At 42.2% G+C, this 21,255-nt stretch overlaps 1 protein-coding gene across 2 annotated transcripts in view; it reads left to right on the plus strand.

Moving 5' to 3' along the window:
- ophn1 (oligophrenin 1) overlaps positions 1-21,255 on the plus strand; it is a 194,255-nt gene that overhangs the window by 122,190 nt on the left and 50,810 nt on the right. For both annotated transcript variants that reach the window (XM_048544225.2, XM_048544226.2), the window contains exons 15-19: positions 2,264-2,348; positions 9,483-9,541; positions 13,102-13,207; positions 15,263-15,422; positions 17,667-17,814. In XM_048544225.2, the coding sequence (XP_048400182.1) occupies positions 2,264-2,348; positions 9,483-9,541; positions 13,102-13,207; positions 15,263-15,422; positions 17,667-17,814 (558 nt within the window). The remainder of the gene's footprint in view (positions 1-2,263; positions 2,349-9,482; positions 9,542-13,101; positions 13,208-15,262; positions 15,423-17,666; positions 17,815-21,255) is intronic.

The raw sequence follows: 21,255 nt of genomic DNA on the forward strand, positions 1-21,255 counted from the left end.
CTCTGCACCTCCTCCGGGGCCAGTGCATGCATTCTCAAGTAAGGAGACCAAAACTGCACACACTACTCCAGGTGTGGCCTCACCTAACACCCTATACAGCTGTAACGTAACACCCTTGCTTTTAAACTCAATCCCACATGCAATGGAGGGCAAAATTCCATTTTCCTTTTTAATTATCTGCTGTACCTGCAAATCAACTGTCTGCAATTCATGTACAAGGGCACCCAGGTGTCTCTGCACAGCAGTATGCCACAATTTTTCACCATTTAAATAATAGTCCTTTTTACAGTTATTCCTACCAAAATGGATAACTTCACAGTTACCAGCATTGTGCTCCATTTACCAGACCCTTGTCCACTTACTGAGCCTTTCTGTATCCCTCTGCAGACTTCCGGTGTCCTTGACACATTTTGCTGTACCACTCCTCATACTGTCGTCCCCAAACTTTGACACGCTATACGTGGTCCCCAACTCCAAATCATTCATGTAAATTATGAACAATTGCGGTCCCAGCATTGAACCCTGAGGCACACCACTAGTTCCAGGGAACTGGAATAAATAGGGAGAGAGGGGGAGGCGGACCGAAGATGGAAAGTAAAGAAGATAGGTGGAGAGGAGAGTATAGGTGGGGAGGTAGGGAGGGGATAGGTCAGTCCAGGGAAGACGGACAGGTCAAGGAGGTGGGATGAGGTTAGTAGGTAGGAAATGGAGGTGCGGCTTGAGGTGGGAGGAAGGGATGGGTGAGAGGAAGAACAGGTTAGGGAGGCAGAGACAGGCTGGGCTGGTTTTGGGATGCAGTGGGTGGAGGGGATAATTGCAAGAGAGTTGCAGTGGGAGAGAGATTCCCTGAGGTTGGGAACCTATTCAGCATGGACAAGTTGAGCCAAAGGTCTGTGTCTCTGCATATAGCTGTATGATTCTATAACCAGCTGTGGCAGGTGGTTTTCCAATAAATACAAGTCCCACTTATATAAAATAAAAATAGATTTTAGTCTCATGGACTGACAGGTTATGTGTTTTCCGGAATGTTCTGTGTCTTTGCTGATCCTTCTGTCAGGAATGCCTTCTCCATCAATTCTTTTGTTGGGAATATTAACTATTTGTGCCATTGGTACTGTTGTTATTTAGAGGGTGCTTTGTGTAAGACATAGAGGAGTCTTGAGAGCCAGCAATTCTCTCTTGAGAGCTGAGGGTTGTTAGCTCTGGTGGCTGGCAGTTAGCTCTGGGGTTTTGACCAACAGCCCCCTTCTTTTATACCCTTGATGACCTATCAATATTCCTTACAATAAGATTGATCCTATATTGTCAAAACCATCAGATTTAAATTTAATAGGTTTTTGGTATCTACGTGCCTGATTCAGATTGACTGGCTGAATTCAAAAGCTTGTTGTTTTGGTTAAAAACTGCTGCTTGGTCTGTAAAGTTTACAGCCTTTTGATACAAATGTTTCAATTTGGGTACCCTGTGTGCTTGCAAACTTTCAAGCTGCTGCTCACAGACATCCAGTTTAAATGTCTAAGCACAGGAAAAGCACATCAACTTTTAAAGGGACCACACAAAGCTTTCCCTTTACAAACACCAAATTCTAACGTCCTGCCTCCCAATCTGCAAGTATTGTATCCAACTTCACAACACAAGCACATGCACGTACATGCACATGTGCACAAACACAAAAATGCACAGTTACTTACACAGGCACGCAAAAAGGACTGAAGTAAGGAATTCCCATCTGAATGGAGTGCTGTCAGTACCTTCAGGTATGAATGGCAGAAAATTGGACAGTAAAACCTTTGATGTAAAAAATAATGAGAATGATATAGGTGGTTGGGTCACATTTTGTGATAGACTTCTTATAAGAGTATGGAGAAGCTCTCACAATGAGGAATCTCACCCCTTCTGAGTATGTGGCGCACTGGGCTTTCTCCCTATTTGCCATTCCTTCACCTCTTGCAATTTGTGTGCTGCCAAACAGAGGAGCGAGCAGAGTGTAAGGTGTAGAGCTGGATGAACATAGCAGGCCCAGCAGCATCAGAGGAGCAGGGAGGCTGACGTTTCAGGCCTAGGCCCGAAACGTCAGCCTCCCTGCCCCTCTGATGCTGCTGGGCCTGCTGTGTTCATCCAGCTCTACACCTTGTTATCTCAGATTCTTCAGCATCTGCAGTTCCTACTCTCTCAGTGAGCAGAGTGTGCCTGAGCTACCTAAACAGTTCATAATGACCAACACTTTGTGATCTGTAGTTTATTTTGTTTTTGTTCTTTTTAGATCCAAATCATCCTGGTGATGTTGATCTCCAGAGTTCCGAGTGGGATATAAAAACAATCACCAGCGCACTGAAGCACTACCTCAGGTAATAGGCCCAACATGGCACAGAGCGCAGGATGATACTGTCTACAGAATCACAGAATTGTCACAGTGCAAGACATGGCCATTCAGCCCATTGTGTGTCCATTGGCTCGCTGAGCACTGCTTAATGCCAATCTCCTGCCTTTTCCCCATAACTCTGACATTGGTACTATTCATTAGGGTATCCATTAGGTGAAAAATATTGCCTCTATTTGTGACACTGAATTTCCATCATTTGTAACGTGCTGGGAGTGATATCTTTGTCTGTTTTTGTTAACAGATTAAAGATTGTTGGGACGTTACAGTATAAGAATGTTTACAGTATAAGAATGTTAACTCCTTGAATTAGGCCATTCTGTCCAAACTGTCAGTACTGACTCTTTGAAAGAGCCTGCCAGTTAGTTCCCCCTCCTTAACCTCCCCTTTCCAGGTGAGGCAGTGGTGAGTGGTACTATGGCTGGCTTTAGTAATCCAGAGCTCTAAGCTAATGTTCTAGGAACGATGGTTCAAATACCACAATGGGAGATGGTGAAATTTGAATTCAATTTTTAACAAATAATCTAGTCTAAAAGAGACCATGTAACCGCTGTCAATTGTCATAAAAACATGTCTGATTCACTAAAGCCTTTTTAGGGAAGGAAATCTGCTGTCCTTACCTAGTCAGGCCTACAAGCGAGCTGTAATGTGGTTGACTCTTGAGTAAGGACAAATGCTGACCAGGCCAGGCCAGGAACTCCCATGTTGATTTAAAAAAAATGCACTCCCCATAGCAACTTACTCTTTACTAGTACGTATTCCAATCTGTTTTGCAAGGTACTGCCAGCAAGCATATTTCAGGTCACCATCCCTTATTCTGAGAGAAAAATAAACTCTACATTGATATAACTTATAAGGCAAATTTTGCCCTCACTGTTTTCAGAATGTACCTGCCTCTGACAATTGGCTGTATTTCTCAAGCCTTGCCAGGTGTCCATGTCTTTTCTAAAACAAAATTGCAAGGTGTTGCTTACAAACAAAAGTAGGCCTAGACTTTCCAGTCAGTGTTAGAGGAGGAACACACTCAGTTGACTGAGTTGGACATTATAGCCTTAGAATCATAGATTCCTTACAGACCAGAAAGAGGCCATTTGGTCCATCAATTCTGCATTAACCCTCTGAAGAGCATCCACCTAGATCCTCATAACCCTGCATTTTCCATTGCTCATCCACCTAGCCTGCACATCCTGTACACTAAAGTGCAGTTTAGTATACCTAGTCCACCTGAACTGCACATCTCTGGACTGTGGGAGGAAACCGGAACACGCAGACATGGGGAGAATGTGCAAACTCCACACAAGTCACCTAAGCCTGGAATCGAACCTGTACCTTCTGCCTTTGGAAGTTGTGTCCTGCTCTAGTATGAATTCAGTGAACCTGAGTGATGATGTGCAGTTCTGACCTTTTTCTCATAACGCAACCCAAAGACATCTCCCTCAAGATCTGGCTTTAATTCAGTAACTTTCAGTTCTTTGAACAAATCTATCATCTATTTTTCTTTCTCGGTCTTGCCTGCTGTTGGGCGGGGGGTGGTGAGGTGAGTAAGTCCAGGGATGTGTGCAGAACAGTGGGTACTGGAGTGCTTTGATTCTCTTTTAAAAGATGTGCTGCTGAGCAGGCTTTGTTGAGCACAGCTCTAAATAAATAGTTAATTTATAGACGAAAACCTCTGCAAGTCTTGGGTAAAGTACAACTGAAGGCGCTGAGGGCTCTGGCTTCAGGTTAAAAACTAGTTCGCTGAAACTCCTGATATCATTTCCATCCTCAGGCTTGCTGTTTGCTTCTTGATACTAGAGGAAAGGCATGAATTATTGGATGGCGTTTGCTGAACAATCATGAGTGTGCTAATAGCTATGCTCAACCAATTTGAGATGATTAGTCAAGGTTGTAACATCGCTTCTAGAAGTGACAGATGTTAACAGATCTGATTCTCTGCAATCTAAAGGCATATGTTCAAGTTTTCAACTTATTTTGGATTCTCTGGGAGTTTGGTGAGCCTACGCTCTCCTGTTTCAGTCACCATGGCAATGCCTTTGCTAATCAAAGTTGTCTTGCCAAGGAATGGTGAATGATGAGATGCCAGCTCAGTGTCCCTTTGGGAAAAGGCGGAGTTCCCCCTCTGAGTATGGAAACACAGCAGTTGTCTCATTACAAGTACCCAATCCACATTTGACACAGGCTGAAGAGAGATGTGTTGCTGAAGCTTTTTGTTTTGCATTGATCAGGACAAAAACACAAGAATACTAACTTCCAAACAGTCCTCACAGTCCTTACTATGGAGGAAAAGGTACTGGTTAGTTGACAAGTGGTGTTACTATGGAATTGGCAATGGGGGCTACCAAACTGTCAAATATCGCAATCAACTAGCCAACCAGTCAGCACACTTCTCCTCTTATGTAAATTGGTAAAGATATAGAATTTTTGCATTTGTCCTGATGAATGAAAGAAGAAAATCTTCAGCAATATGTTGCACTTTTCAACAGTTGCTTCACTGGTACAAACACAAGTGGCAGGTAGCTGCAGCTGTTCTGCTCTGAACAAAATCTGGCCTGAACTCAACTGACCTATTCAATTGTGTGTCCATGCGGTAATATAGCGTCCTGTCCTGTGGAGCAGTTGGTGCCTTCGTTTTGCAGAGTGGGTTTGTGGAGGTTTTAAAATGAAGGAGAACCCGATCGCAGGTTTTGGTAGTTATTTCTCTGACTCGGGTACAACTTTTATTGAGATCTGGTGAATATAGAGTTAAGGTCCAAATTCTGGGTATGAGCTCAATTACATAGCTCTGAGAAGAGCTGCAGCGGGATTAGAAAGGTCTTCAGCCATGAGTCTACTGTCATTCTTTGTTTGCAAAGGCCTTCATCCTTTGTGAAGGATGTCAGGGCCTGGAGAGGGTGCAGAGGAAATTTATGAGAACGGTACCTGCATTGAAGGGCTTCAGTTTGTAGTGATTGTAATGAGGTCAGACTGGTGGATCTCATAGAATGAGTTCCCTGATTGGGGCTATTAACCTGGTCCAATCAGGGACCCCTGGCTGACAGTTATAGACAAGACTGTCAGAGGTGGATCTGAGTATGCTGTCAAGTAGTGTGAACTTAAATAAAGGGTGGTTTAGTGATGGCATACCGGCCTCGAGTTATTTCACAGTTATGTGGTAAGATAGAAGCGCCGAGGGCCCTCTTCAAATCTCTCCTTAGTCCACATTGCTTTAAAGATGATGTTTAACTCGTAACAAATGCCTTTGACAGAGTACTTGGGTGGGTGGGTTAGTCACTAAAGGATGTAGGATTGGACTGACTAACCAAGGGGTCAGAGGTGACATAAAGAATTTCCTTATGTAACAATCTGCTATCATCTCGGGAGTGCTGACTAAAAGGCTGGTGGAAACAAAGTCAATGTTGATTTTGAGAATTTGATAAATACACAAAAAAGGCAATAATGATTGGCTGCGGGGAATGAGCAGTGGATCAGGAATAACTGACTAGTACTTTCAAGGAACCAACATTAGGGGCCAAATGGCCTCTGAATTGTGTAATTCCGAATCTTTATAAAGAAAACCTATAGAAAATGTGAACCTTTTTCTAAATTGTCTGTTTACCTCTGGGTTTATATCTCCCAGAATTATTCCAACTTATAGCACAATTGGCATATTTTGTTCCACTGTTGCAAATTTCCTCTTTGAGTATGTGTCTGGTAATTCTGTCAGGTACAAAAGTGACTGACAAACGATGCTGTGAAGTGAGGGGAATGCATAGAAAGTTCTACTTTGTAATCCTGAGACAGAAAAGAATCTACTACTTGTTCAGGGTGAACATTGTCTCGGATTAAGATCCCCTGAGATTTGTATGGAGAGAGGAGGGTAACTTCTTCAGGTTAGGCATCCCTGGAAGAGACTTCGCAGTGAGGTTAAAATTGTGATCAGAGATAATGGGAACTGCAGATGCTGGAGAATCCGAGATAACAAAGTGTGGAGCTGGGTGAACACAGCAGGCCAAGCAGCATCTTAGGAGCACAAAAACTGATGTTTCGGGCCTAGACCCTTCTTCAGAAAAGGGGGATTGGGGAAGAGGGTTCTGAAATAAATAGGGAGAGAGGGGGAGGCGGCTCGAAGATGGATAGAGGAGAAGATGGGTGGAGAGGACAAGAGAGTTGCATTGGGAGAGAGATCCCCTGAGTTACCCTCCTCCCTTCGGACAAACCTCAGGGGATCTCTCTCCCACTGCAACTTTCTTGTGCTTTCCACCTATCTTCTCCTCTATCCATCTTCGATCTGCCTCCCCCGTCTCTCCCTATTTATTTCAGAACCCTCTCCCCATCCCCCTTCTCTGATGAAGGGTCTAGGCCCAAAACTTCAGCTTTTGTGCTCCTAGGATGCTGCTTGGCCTGCTGTGTTTATCCAGCTCCACACTTTGTTATCTCAGTGTCTCTGATTATTTTGGCCTGAGACACCAGTTTGAATCACTAGGTGAGAGTGTGTTGAACATTAGGGCTGGCTCTTGTGTGAAGTGTGAGAGAAGCACTTGAAAGCTAACAACACTCTTTGTAACAGTAGAAACCAACATCATTTTTCTTCCTAATGGGTCTGCTCAGCGATTTTATAGCAGATTTCCTTCATCGATTGTAGCCTGGAAGTTCTGAATACTTTTTATAAGATACAAGTACTTACAAAGCTGTTCAGTTTTGTTTCAGAAGGAATAGCTCTAAGTGCTCCCTAGAAGTTAGATTTGATTCTTGTACCCAGGATGTCAGGCCTTCAGGGTAGTTTTTGTTTTATTTCATTTTTATTTTAACCCTTGCATTCAGAAAGATTATCAGAAGCCTGCAGTAAAATCTCTGAGCAAATATGTTTAATTTTTGTTCGGAAAATGCGTGTGTTGGTTTGGCCCCTGTCCCTATCTGTGAACTGTTTCCTTCCCTGGTTTTGTGTCTCACCATCTGCTTCTCATGATTCTTTTCAACTCACCTCAGCCACAAAACCTCCCTCCTGATCTCTTGACCACTCCTCCGCACCTCCTGAAATCTGCCATGAACCTCATTTGTAAATTCTTCTTGCCCTTGTAAACTACTATCCCACCTCCAATTTCCCTTTTCCTTCCCAACTCCTTGAATGTGACCACCTCCCAAATTCTCTCCTGTTCCCAGTGTTCATAAGTTCAACTTGTCCAAAGTCTTGTAAATAGCTTGCACCAATATGCAATCAGCCATCATTCCTGTACTCTCCTGGACCTTTTTTTAAATTAGATCCTGTATCCTGAGCTGATCATGAAAAATTACTTAAAGTCAATGCATTTCCTTTTAAGCTCATTTAAACCTGTCACCAACCATAACTTAAGAAATAGCTGCAGGAGATGGCCGTTTGGCCCCTTGAACCTGTGGCCTCAATTCAATAAATTTGTGAATGATTTGATCTTTGGCTTCAACTCCATTTTCCTGGCTGTTCTCCATAAACATTGATTCAGGTGTGGGTCAAGAATCTGTGACCAGCGCAGCCTTGAATATAGTCAAAGACATTGTTTTGATTGCACTCTGGAGTACAGAATTCTGAAGAATAATACATTGGGAGAAGAAACTTTTTCTCATCTCTCCTTATTCTAAAACCGTATTCCCTAGTTCTCATAAAACAGCCCCTTCATCCCATGACTCAATCCTGTATTCTTTTGAACAGCATTCAATACAAGTATACCTATTGTAGGTTAATCTAGGAAAGGTTATGGTGTGCCAGCTAATTGATGATCAAAGTATCCAAACTGTAAGGAACCCCACATATTTTTTCTTTTTAGACAATAAACAGGAATATGTAAGTTGGATACTGCTATATAACAAAAATGTGCCAAGAGTTTGTTTTCAGCAAATTGAAGACCAGTTTGATTTGTGTGATGTATAGCCAGACAAAGTGAAAGGTCTAGGTCTGAAACGTCAGCTTTCCTGCTCCTAAGACGCTGCTTGGCCTGCTGTGTTCATCCATCTCCATACCTTGTTATTTACTTCGGAGCAGTTAGTTGGATGTGTGTGAGCCAAACTAAAACTAGGCGTCTTTAATTGGAGGAGGACTGCCTGGTGACGGTCTTCAGATTGATCCAGCTCCAGTTTGTTCTACAACTGTGAGTGCTGTGCAGCCCAGAGATGCCCAGAAGCCTGTAAATGGGAACATCTTTCAGTGTGTGAATGAAAAGACAAAATACAAAGTCTAAGATGAGAGATTTTGAATACAAGAAAAGACCTTGGTCCTGTGGCTATGGAATTGTAGTTCAACTATCGTTCTGTAGGCAACATTTAATTTTAGCAATTATAATTAAAAGAACTGACAAATGACTCTCCATCGTGGGATCTGTGGTCAAATTGTCTTTTTCATGAATGTGTTTGGGGCTTTTGTTAAAGGAGTATAATTTGAGAAGCACAGTAACAAATTAATAATATTCTTTTACTATTTGTTAAAGGATAAGTTTGTTTACAAAAAATCCAAATTTACACTCATGCCCACCTATCAGACGTGTTTAGTGGGGGAAGTCTTTTCCTGTTAACGACAAAATCTGTTGCAAATTATTTTTGTCACGAGTAGCAGTAGGTCAAGCAAATTGATCACCTTAGTGGTTGAAATTTGGCTATTTGCATGTTTGAGAGGGCTTGAGGAACTGTGTTGCTCAATATATGGCTGCGATCTTCCCACTGAGTTGTGTAATATGCTGACTTCCTATTAAACACTTAATTCATGCAGAAACCTTGATTTATTCCCAGGTTTGCCCTCTGTGTGGACTAATTCCTGACATGACATGTTTCCAATGACGTACTTACTAACCTAGTGGTGCACAAGAAATCCAAGTTCATTATTTTCTCATGCTGAGCACATGTAAACTGAAATTAGAGATTACTGTTTGTTTTTTAAAAAAGTGACAGTGTTTCAAGTTTGAAAATTTTGATTGTCTTTTAGAAGAAATGATACAAAATTAATTTATTCCTTCTTCCCCCACTAAACATGTCTGATAGGTGGGCATGAGTGTAAATTTGGATTCTTTTGTAAGGCTTCCTAATGTTTTTGTTTCTTATGAAGGTAAGACTCTGTTGAGTATCGAATAATAAATCAAATCCTACTCTCTGTTCAATACAGGAATCTTGAAGAGCCAGTAATGACTTACAAGCTCCATAGAGAACTCGTCTCTGCCTCCAGTAAGTGTCTTGGATTCTGTTCTTGTTCAGCTCTGATGGTGTATCTGAGTTATTCACTTAGTATATGGACCTCCAAGGGTGGGAGTTGGTGGGGAACAGGAATAATATCGGTGTTCATTGCTACTGCACTGGGAATCAGTGATCCAGACACAGGAGTTCAAATCCCATCACCGTAGCTGGGCAATGTGAATTCAATTAAATGGACGAGGAATAAAATGCAGGAATGAGTATTGATGTCTGTGAAACTTGTTCATCCAGCCACACACTTTGTTATCTTGTATTAAAACCTTGCTATCTTACCAGTGTACTTAGGGAGAGTAGATTTTATTCCCCAACCAGTTTGGACTATGTGTAATTCTAGATACACAACAATGTGGTTAGTTCTTAACGCATACAGGAGAGGCAATGGCCTTGCAGCGTTATTATAGACAGTTAATCCAGGTAATGTTCTATGGACCTGGGTTTGAATCCTGCCAGGCTAGATGGTGGAATCGGAATTCAATAAAAATCTAGAATTAAGAACCTAGCAATTCCATTGTCAATTGTTGGAAAAGCCTATCTGGTTCACTAATGTCCTTCACAATATCCTTACTGTCATCCTTACCTGTTGTGACTCCAAACCCACAGCAATGTGGTTGACTCTTAACTGGCCTCTGGGCAGTGAAGGATGGGCAAAAAATGCTGGCTATGTCAGCAATGCCCTCATCTCATGAATGAATTAAAGCAAGAAGAGGTCTCTTAAATGACATAGCAAACTCATTAATTTGCACCACCAGCACCCACCATGACCACCTTCTCAGGGGCAATTAAGGATGGACAAGAAATGCTGGCTCAGCAGCGCTACCCACATCTAATGAATAATATGCTTTTTTAAATTGTCACCCAGTATAGATCTAAGTTGAACAGACAAGAAAATCCTGAGTAACAACATAAGAAACAGGAGCAGGAGTAGGCTTTCTGGCCTGTCGAGCCTGCTCTGGCATTCATGAGATCATGGCTGATCTTTTCATGGACTCAGCTCCACTTAACTGCCCGCTCACAATAACCCTTTTAATTCCTGTAATATTCAAAAATCTATCTATTTTTGCCTTAAAATCATTCAACAAGGTAGCCTCAACTGCTTCACTAGGCAGGGAATTCCATGGATTCACAACCCTTCTGGTGAAGAAGTTCCTCTTCAACACCGTCCTAAATCTGTTCCCTCTGGTTCTAGTTTTACCCACCAGTGGAAACAACCTCTGTGCTTCTATCTTAGCTATTCCCTTCATAATTTTGTTTCTATTAGATCCCACCCCACCCCCAACCACCCGTTCATAAACACATACAATGCTGCTAATGCTCAGCTAGTCATGTGGCATCTGTGGAGAGAAACAGATGTTAACATTTCAGGCTGGTAATTCCCAAAATTGAAGAAAACAGAAATAAAAGATTTTAAACCAGTGGAGCAAAGGAAAGGGCAAAACAACAAAAGGGAAGATTTGTAATAAGTGTGGGAAGCAGGAAAGGTTAAATGACAAAAGTAGCAATTAGTAAGAATCTAAAGATGTGTCCAGTTGAGGGGTGAATGGCTACATAGCTGTTTGAATGTAAAATGAAGTTTTTAAAAAAGACAAGACCAACCCAGTCAAAAAAAGAACAAACAAATGGGGGCAAAATTTGTGGTCAAATTCTGGGTTGAGTTCAGAGGTCTGTAGAGAACTAAACTGAAAGCTGACATATTGTTCCTTGAGCTTGCTTTGAGTTTTGATGTCTGTCCAACGTCCATTATTGAGTGGGAGCAATATGGAAAATTAAAATGACAAGTAACTCAAAGCGCAGGGTCATGCTTGTGGAGAAAACCCTGCATTTGACTTTGCCTGTGCTGAGTTAGTTGGCACATAAAGATGCATCAAAGACCATAAGAGAAAGGAGCAAAATTAGACCATTTGGCCCATTGAGACTGCTTCATCGCTCAAACATGGCTGATATATTTCTCAAGCCCACTGTCTGGCCTTCTCCCTGTAACCCTTCATTCCCTTACTAATCAAGAAGATATCTATCTCTGTCTTAACTATAGTTAATGATTTGACCTCGACAGCCACCTTGGTTAAGTATTCTACAGATTCACCATCCTCAAGCTGAAGAAATTCCTCCTCATCTCAGTTCTAAAGGGCATTCCTTCACTCTGAGGCTGTCCCTTGGGTCCTAGTCTCCCCTACTAGTGAAAACATCTTCTCCACCTCCACTCTAGCTAGAGCCCTCGGTATTCTGTATATTTCAATCAGATTGCCCCTCATCCTTCTAGACTGCACTGAGTACAGATCCAAAGTCCTCAACTACTCATACGACAAGCCCTTCAACTCCGGGATCATTCTTAAAAACCTCTTCTGGACCCCCTGCAAGGACTATTGCATCTTTCCTCCAGATATGGGCCCAGATTTTCTCTCAACATTCCAGATGTGGTCTGACCACAGCCTTGTACATTCTCAGTAGTACATCCTTGTTCTTGAATTCTAGCTGTTCTGAAGTGAATGCTAACATTGTATTGCCTTTCTAACTACCAGTTGAACCTGTTAACCTTCAGAGAATTCTGAACTAGCATTCCCAATCCCTTTGTGCTTTGGATTTCTGGAAGCCTTTTCCTATTTAGAAAATAGCCTGTGTTTCCATTTTTCCTACTAAAGTGCATAACCTCTCACTTTCCCACTTTGTATTCAATCTGCCACTGCTTTTCCCATTCTGTTAGCCCATTCAATTCCTCCTGCAGCTGCTTCGCTTCCACAATATCACCTGTCGCTCCAGCTACATTTGTGGCATCTGCAAACTTAGCAACAGTGTCCTCAGTTCTTTTGTCCACATTGTTAATGTATGATGAGAATAGTTATAATCCCAAAGTTGATCGCTGTAGAACTCCGAGTCACCAGCCACCATCCTGAAAAATACTCCTTTATCTCCACTTTCTACCTTCTACCAGTCTGACAATTCTCTATCCATGCCATGCCTCACCCCTAACACCATGGGCTCTTATCTTATTTAGCAGCTGCCAGTGTGGCACCTTGTTAAAGGTCTTCTGGAAATCCAAATAGATCAGCTCCATTGGCAGTCCTTTGTCCAATTTACTTCTCAAAGCATTCCAACTGCTTTATCAGCCTTGCCCATCTCTTGGCAAAGCCACCAGACTCAGTCTTGCAGAGAAATCTCCACAACAAAGCCGCCCATTACTTAACTTGCATTGTCCAGCCTTGCTCAGAAGTCCTTTCAGTCTCCCTCATCTGCTGTTCCTGCTGTACCCTAATAGAGGGCTCACTATTTCCATCAGCATTTACATTCATCTCTATGTCCTCAGCTATTCAAGTTGGTTTGACAGAAAAAATTGGTCATCAGCAAGTTAACATTGGGTGTAATTTTGATGGGAGACTCCCATTGCCTCATACAAGGAATTCCATCGCAGTTGATGATTTTATTGGGCCCCAAGGTGTGAAGCTGGACCATGCTATAGGATATTGAAGTTGGAAATTAAACGTGTTGAGTGTCTCCTTCCATCTCTACCCTGATTGTGACAAGTGTTTGCTGTGTTACAGAATCTGACAACCTGGATTACAGACTTGGTGCCATTCACTCCTTGGTGTATAAGCTACCAGAGAAAAACTGGGAAATGCTGGAACTTATAATTAAACATCTTGTGAAGTAAGTATCACAGGAACCAATTGCTCGGTAGCCTGCCATAAGGCATGTGAGTGGTAAATGGCCCCATGCTTTAGAGTTGAGGAGTTAAATTAACGCTTCTGTGGTACTAAAACATGCCAGGAATATATTGTCCACTTCCCAGATATTTGACCCATTTTAGTCCACATCTGTCTTCCTGGTTTCATTTGTACAGTAAAACCATGAAAAGTTGAATTTGGGGGACCTGCCCACATAGACGGAGCGCTGAGATAGCTGAGGAGGTCAATATGTGATCTGATTTGAACATAAACAGCTTTTTTTTTGAAAGAAAATGTAAAAACAGTGATGTAATTTGTGAATTTTTTCTGCTTGTTTAACACCTTATAATGGCCTGACCTTGTGGAGTAAAAGATATTGTAAAATGACAGTTAACGCAGGAAATGATGTGGTATTTTCTTTAGTGGGCCACCTTTGGACAGGTCCACCATGCTGCCGGTGCGGCCAGAGATGTTTTTGTGATATTGTGCTGCTGTGTCAAATCCTGGAGCATCTTTCCAGCCTGTAGGCTTAGGAAACAAACTTCAGTCTTACATTAGCAGTCTCTTGTGATTGAGGATGAGTTGATTCATTTTTGGAAATTAGTTCTCGGGTGACTGAAGACTCTAGTAGAGCACGTACAGCTGTCACAGCTGGGGCAGGTTCTAGATGGGGTGGAAAAAGAGGATGGGACACCCGAATTTTCATGCCCTTTTTTCTCTGACATTTGAGCTCAGCCTGTCATCTATGCTGATGTTTGAGACATATGGATCCTTCCCAGATACTTGCCCTTCAGACATGAGATGAAGAGTCATCTCAACTTGACACATTAGCTTGCCCTCTCTTGTTGGATGCTGTCTGACCTGCTGTGATGTCCTGCCTTTGTTGTTTTCAGTACAAATTCCAGCACCTGTGGTAATTTCTCCCTATCGAGGGAAGAGTACTGACCTTGTAACACACAGGTGCTGATAATGCCTGAATAAAAATTACTTCATCTTTTACTCCTCTGTTGCAAGCTTCTTATGTCAGAAGTTTTAAGAAGGTGGTGAATTTCGATTACTGCCAAGAGTGCCAAAGTACGTACTTTGGAAGTCTCAATCTGATTGCTTGTACTTGTGCAATAGTTGAGTGAGAAAGACGTGAACATGTCTGTGTGTTTTCTGACAAGTCACTTTGGGGATGACTTATTTGACATTAAACCGCAGAGCAACTCCAGTCTCCTACCTTCCATCCAATCTTTATAGTTTTCATCTGTTCTTGGGACTGTGTACTGTTTTGGTCTCCTATATTTGTAGTAGGGTATGTTTGTGTTAGTAGGTGTGGAGAAGGTTCACTTAACATTCTTGCTTTATCTTTATCAAGAAAGATCACAGGATAGACCTTTTACCTAATGGAGTTTAGAAGACTGAGAGGTGATCTTATTGAAATCTATAAGATCCAGAGATGTCCTGACAGGGTGGATACTGGGAGGATAACTCCTTTTCTACAGGAGGAACATAGCTGAAGGGTCACTGTTTAAGAATAAGAAGCCTCCCTTTTAAGATGAAGTTGAGGAGAATTGTTTTTGAGGGTTGTTATTCTGTAGAATTCTTTACCCAGAAAGCAGTGGAGGTCAGCTGATTGAATTTATTCAAGGCAGTGTTTTAGATTTTTTTGGAGTCAAGGATTCTTTGGGGAACTGGGGACAGACAAAGTGAATGGGGATGAGGTCACAACCAGCTAGGCGGCTGTTATGTTGAACAGTAGTGCAAACTTTAAAGGGTGAAAAGGAGCAGAAGTAGGCCAAAGTCCTACATTTCTGTGTTGTTATCTTTATCAAAGTTGGCATTTATTGGTTATTGAATCAACTGAGTTCCTTGTTGGGTCAGTTTTAGGAGACAACAGCCAGTGGCATAAGATCAGTTTTACGAAGGCTGGATCAGGTGAACACAGGTTTCTGTCCTTGATGGATATTTGAGAAGCAGGTCTGGAATGAACGGTGTAATCTTTTTGCTGTTGCTTTGCCTCATCAGCGAATTATTTCATTCTGTGTTTGTGCAGTGTTTGTAGCCAGAATAAGAAGAACTTGATGAATGCTTTCAACATGGGGGTGATATTTGGACCGACATTAATGAGAGCACAAGAAGATACAGTTGCGGCCATGATAAACATCAAGTTTCAGAACATTGTTGTGGAAATCTTGATCGAACATTATGGAAAGGTACTGTCCAATCTGCACCAGAAGTAAAAGGACTGTTTGGAGCTGCATCACTACTTATGCTGGTGTGGATGCCTGATAGGTGTTCAAGAGACCTGTTTCAGAAATGATAGTTATCGTAATGTTAGGAATTGCCCAATTAATTAATTAGTTAATATGAGCAAGAAAATATTTTTGCTATGTATTCTCTCTCAATGACCAAACAAATGCTGCAAATTGTAGCAGCTAAGCTGCTAATAACAGTTAATGTGAAGCCATCCAGTCTGGAAGGTCCTGCACATTAGAACTTGATCCTTATTATGATAGCTGGCCTCAAACATGGCACTTAAGTGTGACCATTCAGCTTGGGATTCTTTGGGTGGGAAGAAGGAAACTGTAAATTACACACAGGTATTGCAAAGTGTCTGTGTGCAAAGAAACATATGAGAAGGAGTAGTAGTAGGATGCAGGGGTTGTAAAGGGAAAGGATAGAACAAGAGACTGTGACAGGGGTTTTTATTAATCATATTCTACAATCAGATCCTAACAGGAAAAAAGGGATGTTTATTTATACTGTACCTTTCGCAACCTCAAATTTCAAACCAATTACATTCTTTAGAAGTGTAGCCATTGTTATGCCAAATGCGGCAACAAATTTGTGCACAGCAAGGCCCTGTTATGCAATAATACCTGATCATTTGTTTTAGTAATATTGATCGAGGAATTGAATATTGGCCAGGCGACTGGTGGCAAACTCTCTTGGTCTTCAGAAAATGCTCTGAGCTCTTTGTCCAACTGAGCATGCCACTGGGTGAGTAATCCAGAGATCCATGCTAATATGCTGGGGGCACAAAGGGTCAAATCCCATCATGGCATCTGATGGAGTTTAAATTCAATAAAAAACCTTGGAAAATCTATCCAGTTTCAATAATAATTCCATGAAACAGTTGCTGTAAAAACCCATCTGGTTCATTAGTGTCTTTTTCAGGGAAATCTACCATTCTAACCTGGTCTGGCCTACATATGACTCCAGGCCCATGGCAATGTGGTTGACTTTTAACTGCCCTTTGAAATGGCCTGATAGGCCACTCAATCTGAGGATAATTAGGCTTGAGCAGCAAATGCCAGCCATGCCCACGTTCCATGAAATAATTTGCTTTTTTAAAATTTTTTCTTCGGATGCGAATGTTGCTGATGAGGCTAACATCTTTTGCCCAAGAACGAAGCCCCTTGCCACTTCAATCTGGGGGCATTTAAGGTAGTTCAGTAACTGAGAGGACAACAGGGCCTTGATTTTTTTTTGTCCGAAAGACAGCACTTCAGGCAGTGCTGCACTGCCTCCAGTGTTCCACTTGACAGTCAGTCTAGATTACATGCTCAAATCTCTGGAATGGCACTCAGCCCACAGTGCTCTGACTGTGGCAAGTGTTGTCACCAAGCCACAATTAATAGGTTTACAATACTGACCTCGATAGGGTAGAATTATATTTTTCCTTTCTGATTTTAATAGTTTTGCTCTTGCCATCCACATAATAAAACATATGGCCGGAACTTGGCACATCCACTACCCAACACATGAACTTACCATATAACAACAAGGTGTCAACCCACATCCTAAAATATTAAAGCACTAAGCTTCACTCTGCCTCTCTTCTTTCAAGACTCCTTTTCAAAAAGTTTGCTGTGCCATTAGGGTTCTTTAATAAAGATCGAACTGTACTACAAAGAACTGTTGTGACCTTTAAATAAATACGGTTAAATATGAATCGAGTGAACAGTGAATCTGATGACCCTGTTGATTTGGTTGAACTGGACTGGTTGAGTTACTGAACCTGATGGCGTGAGGGTGCTGGATTAACACACTGTGAAGCTGAAACCTGTGTTAATGGTTTGTTCAAATCCAGCTGCTTCTCTGTGTGGCCTAGTAATTCCTGGTAGTCAGCATCCTGTGTTAACGACTGCACTATTGTTATTGTTAATTCAGTGCTGTCAGGCCGCTGAGCTTGGGACACCTTCTTAGTTCCATGCTGGAGGTACAAATGTGTATCTGGGATTTCTTTAGTTATTTCCTCAATCTCCCATTGTCATATTCAGGAAAAAAAGTTACCCTACAAAGGTGAGGGCCAGAGTTTGGATAGAGCCCACGGAAATTCTATCCTTGAGACATTAATTGAAAGCCACTGGAGAAATGAGCACAGTGGGGGTTGCTGATGAGAACCTCTGAAAGGGATTGTGAAAACATGTCTCCTCTTTGTTCCAATTTTTCAGATTTTTAAGTTCGCACCAGAGGAGAATGCTGCTCCTCCAGTACCACCTCCCAGAGCCGCGCCCAGGAAGCGGCAACCAATCACAATTTCCAAACGTGCTGCCAGGCCTCGCACTAACCTCGACTCTTGCCTTCCCAGGGATGGAGAAGGTCAGTACCAATGTCTTCTCCTGTTTTAAAGCAACACGCTGCTGTAAAGCTGACCTTTGTAAAGCTGACGTACTCTGGTGTGACTGATTTTTGTGTATCAAGTGCCACAAAGTTTTGATTATAGGCCAAAGTGAGAGGGGGAAGAGTCTGGTTTCTGCTCTCTGGTACACATGATCACGTTCTTCTTAAAAACCCATTTGCCTATCATACACCCATCAGTGGGGATTTTCTTTCTTCCCTCTTCACACAGGAACTCTTGTGGTGCTTTCATGCATGCCTGTAACCTTCCACTTCATTTGCATAGAACATAGAACATAGAACAGTACAGCACAGAACAGGCCCTTCAGCCCACAATGTTGTGCCGACCATTGATCCTCATGTATGCACCCTCAAACTTCTGTGACCATATGCATATCCAGCAGTCTCTTAAATGACCCCAATGACCTTGCTTCCACAACTGCTGCTGGCAACGCATTCCATGCTCTCAACTCTCTGTGTAAAGAACCCGCCTCTGACATCCCCTCTATATTTTCCACCAACCAGCTTAAAACTATGACCCCTCGTGCTAGCCATTTCTGCCCTGGGAAATAGTCTCTGGCTATCAACTCTATCTATGCCTCTCATTATCTTGTATACCTCAATTAGGTCCCCTCTCCTCCTCCTTTTCTCCAATGAAAAGAGACCAAGCTCAGTCAACCTCTCTTCATAAGATAAGCCCTCCAGTCCAGGCAGCATCCTGGTAAACCTCCTCTGAACCCTCTCCAAAGCATCCACATCTTTCCTATAATACGGCGACCAGAACTGGACGCAGTATTCCAAGTGCGGTCTAACCAAAGTTTTATAGAGCTGCAACAATATCTCATGATTCTTAAACTCAATCCCCCTGTTAATGAAAGCCAAAACACCATATGCTTTCTTAACAACCCTGTCCACTTGGGTGGCCATTTTAAGGGATCTATGTATCTGCACACCAAGATCCCTCTGTTCCTCCACACTGCCAAGAATCCTATCCTTAATCCTGTATTCAGCTTTCAAATTCGACCTTCCAAAATGCATCACCTTGCATTTATCCAGGTTGAACTCCATCTGCCACCTCTCAGCCCATCTCTGCATCCTGTCAATGTCCCGCTGCAGCCTACAACAGCCCTCTATACTGTCAACGACACCTCCGACCTTTGTGTCGTCTGCAAACTTGCTGACCCATCCTTCAATCCCCTCATCCAAGCCATTAATAAAAATTACAAACAGTAGAGGCCCAAGGACAGAGCCCTGTGGAACCCCACTCACCACTGACTTCCAGGCGGAATATTTTCCTTCTACTACCACTCGCTGTCTTCTGTTGGCCAGCCAATTCTGTATCCAATCAGCTAAGTTCCCCTGTATCCCATTCCTCCTGACCTTCTGAATGAGCCTACCATGGGGAATCTTATCAAATGCCTTACTGAAGCCCCTATACACCACATCCACAGCTCGACCCTCATCGACTTTTCTAGTCACATCCTCAAAAAACTCGATAAGGTTTGTGAGGCATGACCTACCCCTCACAAAGCCGTGTTGACTGTATTTGATCAAGCCATGCTCTTCCAGATGGTCATAAATCCTATCCCTCAGAATCCTTTCTAACACCTTGCAGACAACAGACGTGAGACTTACTGGTCTGTAATTGCCGGGGATTTCCCTATTTCCTTTCTTGCAGAGAGGAATTACATTTGCCTCTCTCCAGTCCTCAGGTACGACTCCAGTGGAGACCGAGGATGCAAAGATCTTCGCGAGTGGCAAAGCAATTGCATTTCTCGCTTCCCAAAGCAGCCAAGGACAAATCTGGTCCGGGCCTGGTGACTTGTCAATCTTAATTTGCGATCCTGTTTTCATTTTTTCTCATGTTTCCTAGAGTTATGGGTGATTCTGGCTTGGCCAGCATTTGATGCCCATTCTGAATTCACCTTGAGAAGGTAAATGAGCTGCCTTTTTGAATTGTTACAGTCCATGTGACGTTGATAGACTCTGAGTGCTGTTGGGAAAGAATTAAATGGCTTTGACCCAGTGAAGGAATGCTGATATAGTTCCAAGGCCGGATGGTTTGAGGCATATTGGGAAACCTGCACATGGTAGTGCCCAGGTGTACCTGTCTGTGCCCTTCTGGGTGTTTGAGGTCATATGTTTGAAAAATGGGAAACATTTGCAAGTAGCTGCAGTGCATCTTGATGCATACTGATGCCATTATGTTGGTGATGGAGGGATTCAATGTGAAAGGTGGTGGGTAAGGTGTCAGTCAAGCAAGCTACTTTGTCTTGGATGGTATTGGGATTCTTTAGTGTTGTTGGAGCTGCCCCCATCCAGACAAGTGGGGAGTATTTCATCACAAACCTGACCTTCAACTTGGAGATGGTGGACAGGCTTTGAGGAGTAAAAGTGGAATTATGTACCACAGAAATCCTTGCATCTGAGCTGATCTTGTAACTATTATCTTTATTTCTCTGGTCCAGCTCAGATTATGAGTAACCTGCAAAGTGTTGGTGCATGAGTTCTTACAATCTTGGCCGCCTGTTGATTTGTGGTGGGCGTCATAGAACAATATAATGTTAGTTTGCTACTCCAGTCTGATCTTGTGAAATCCTGTAATTCAGAACAGGTTGAGAGAGCCCGCAGAGATTTGTAAAGACTAGTTGATGCTTGACAAATATGGCGACATTTCCTTTGAAGAAGTGACTAAACAAATGAAGAGGGAATGTCAATGCACGTTATATATATGGACTTTTCCAGGAGATATTATTTGAGCTCCTTTATAAGAAATGTTTACAAACATTGAGGACTTGGGCTGCAACCAATTTACTGACCCAGTTGGGAAATCGGTTGAATGGAAAAAGATGGTAATGTTAAAGGGCAGGTATTCTAATTGGCTGTGTTTAGTGATATCCCACAAGAAGCTTTGTTGAAATCACGACGAATAGTTGTATTTATTTAGTATTTGTTGATGGAACAGAAAGCCATACGTCCAAATTTCCTGACAACGCAAATATAGATGATAATGTAAACATTATATGTAGAAGCATAAAATTACAAAAAGATATTAACAGGTTAAAGAAATAGGCAAAGCTGTAGAGCATAGAATTCAATATTGGCAGATATAATTTAATCCATGTTGGGGTTTCGTTTTTTAAAAAAATAGAGAGAACAGAGTACCATCTTGTAACTGGTAAAAAGATGGAATAATTGGAGTTTCAAAGAGACTTAAGATCCAAGTACCTTGATCTATTTTAATATAATGGACTTTACACACAAAAAAGGCTAATGGAATATCAACCTACTCCCACGTTACTACATTGCGTGATGACAGATGTCATGTTTTGACGATTGAAAAGCTCTGGTTAGACCACACCTGGAAGTCTGAGCATTCTGGAGCGCCACACTATAGGGGCAGATATATTGCTTTTGGAAGGA

Source organism: Stegostoma tigrinum, chromosome 15, assembly GCF_030684315.1.
Source record: "Stegostoma tigrinum isolate sSteTig4 chromosome 15, sSteTig4.hap1, whole genome shotgun sequence".
NCBI classification, from domain to species: Eukaryota; Metazoa; Chordata; class Chondrichthyes; order Orectolobiformes; family Stegostomatidae; genus Stegostoma; species Stegostoma tigrinum.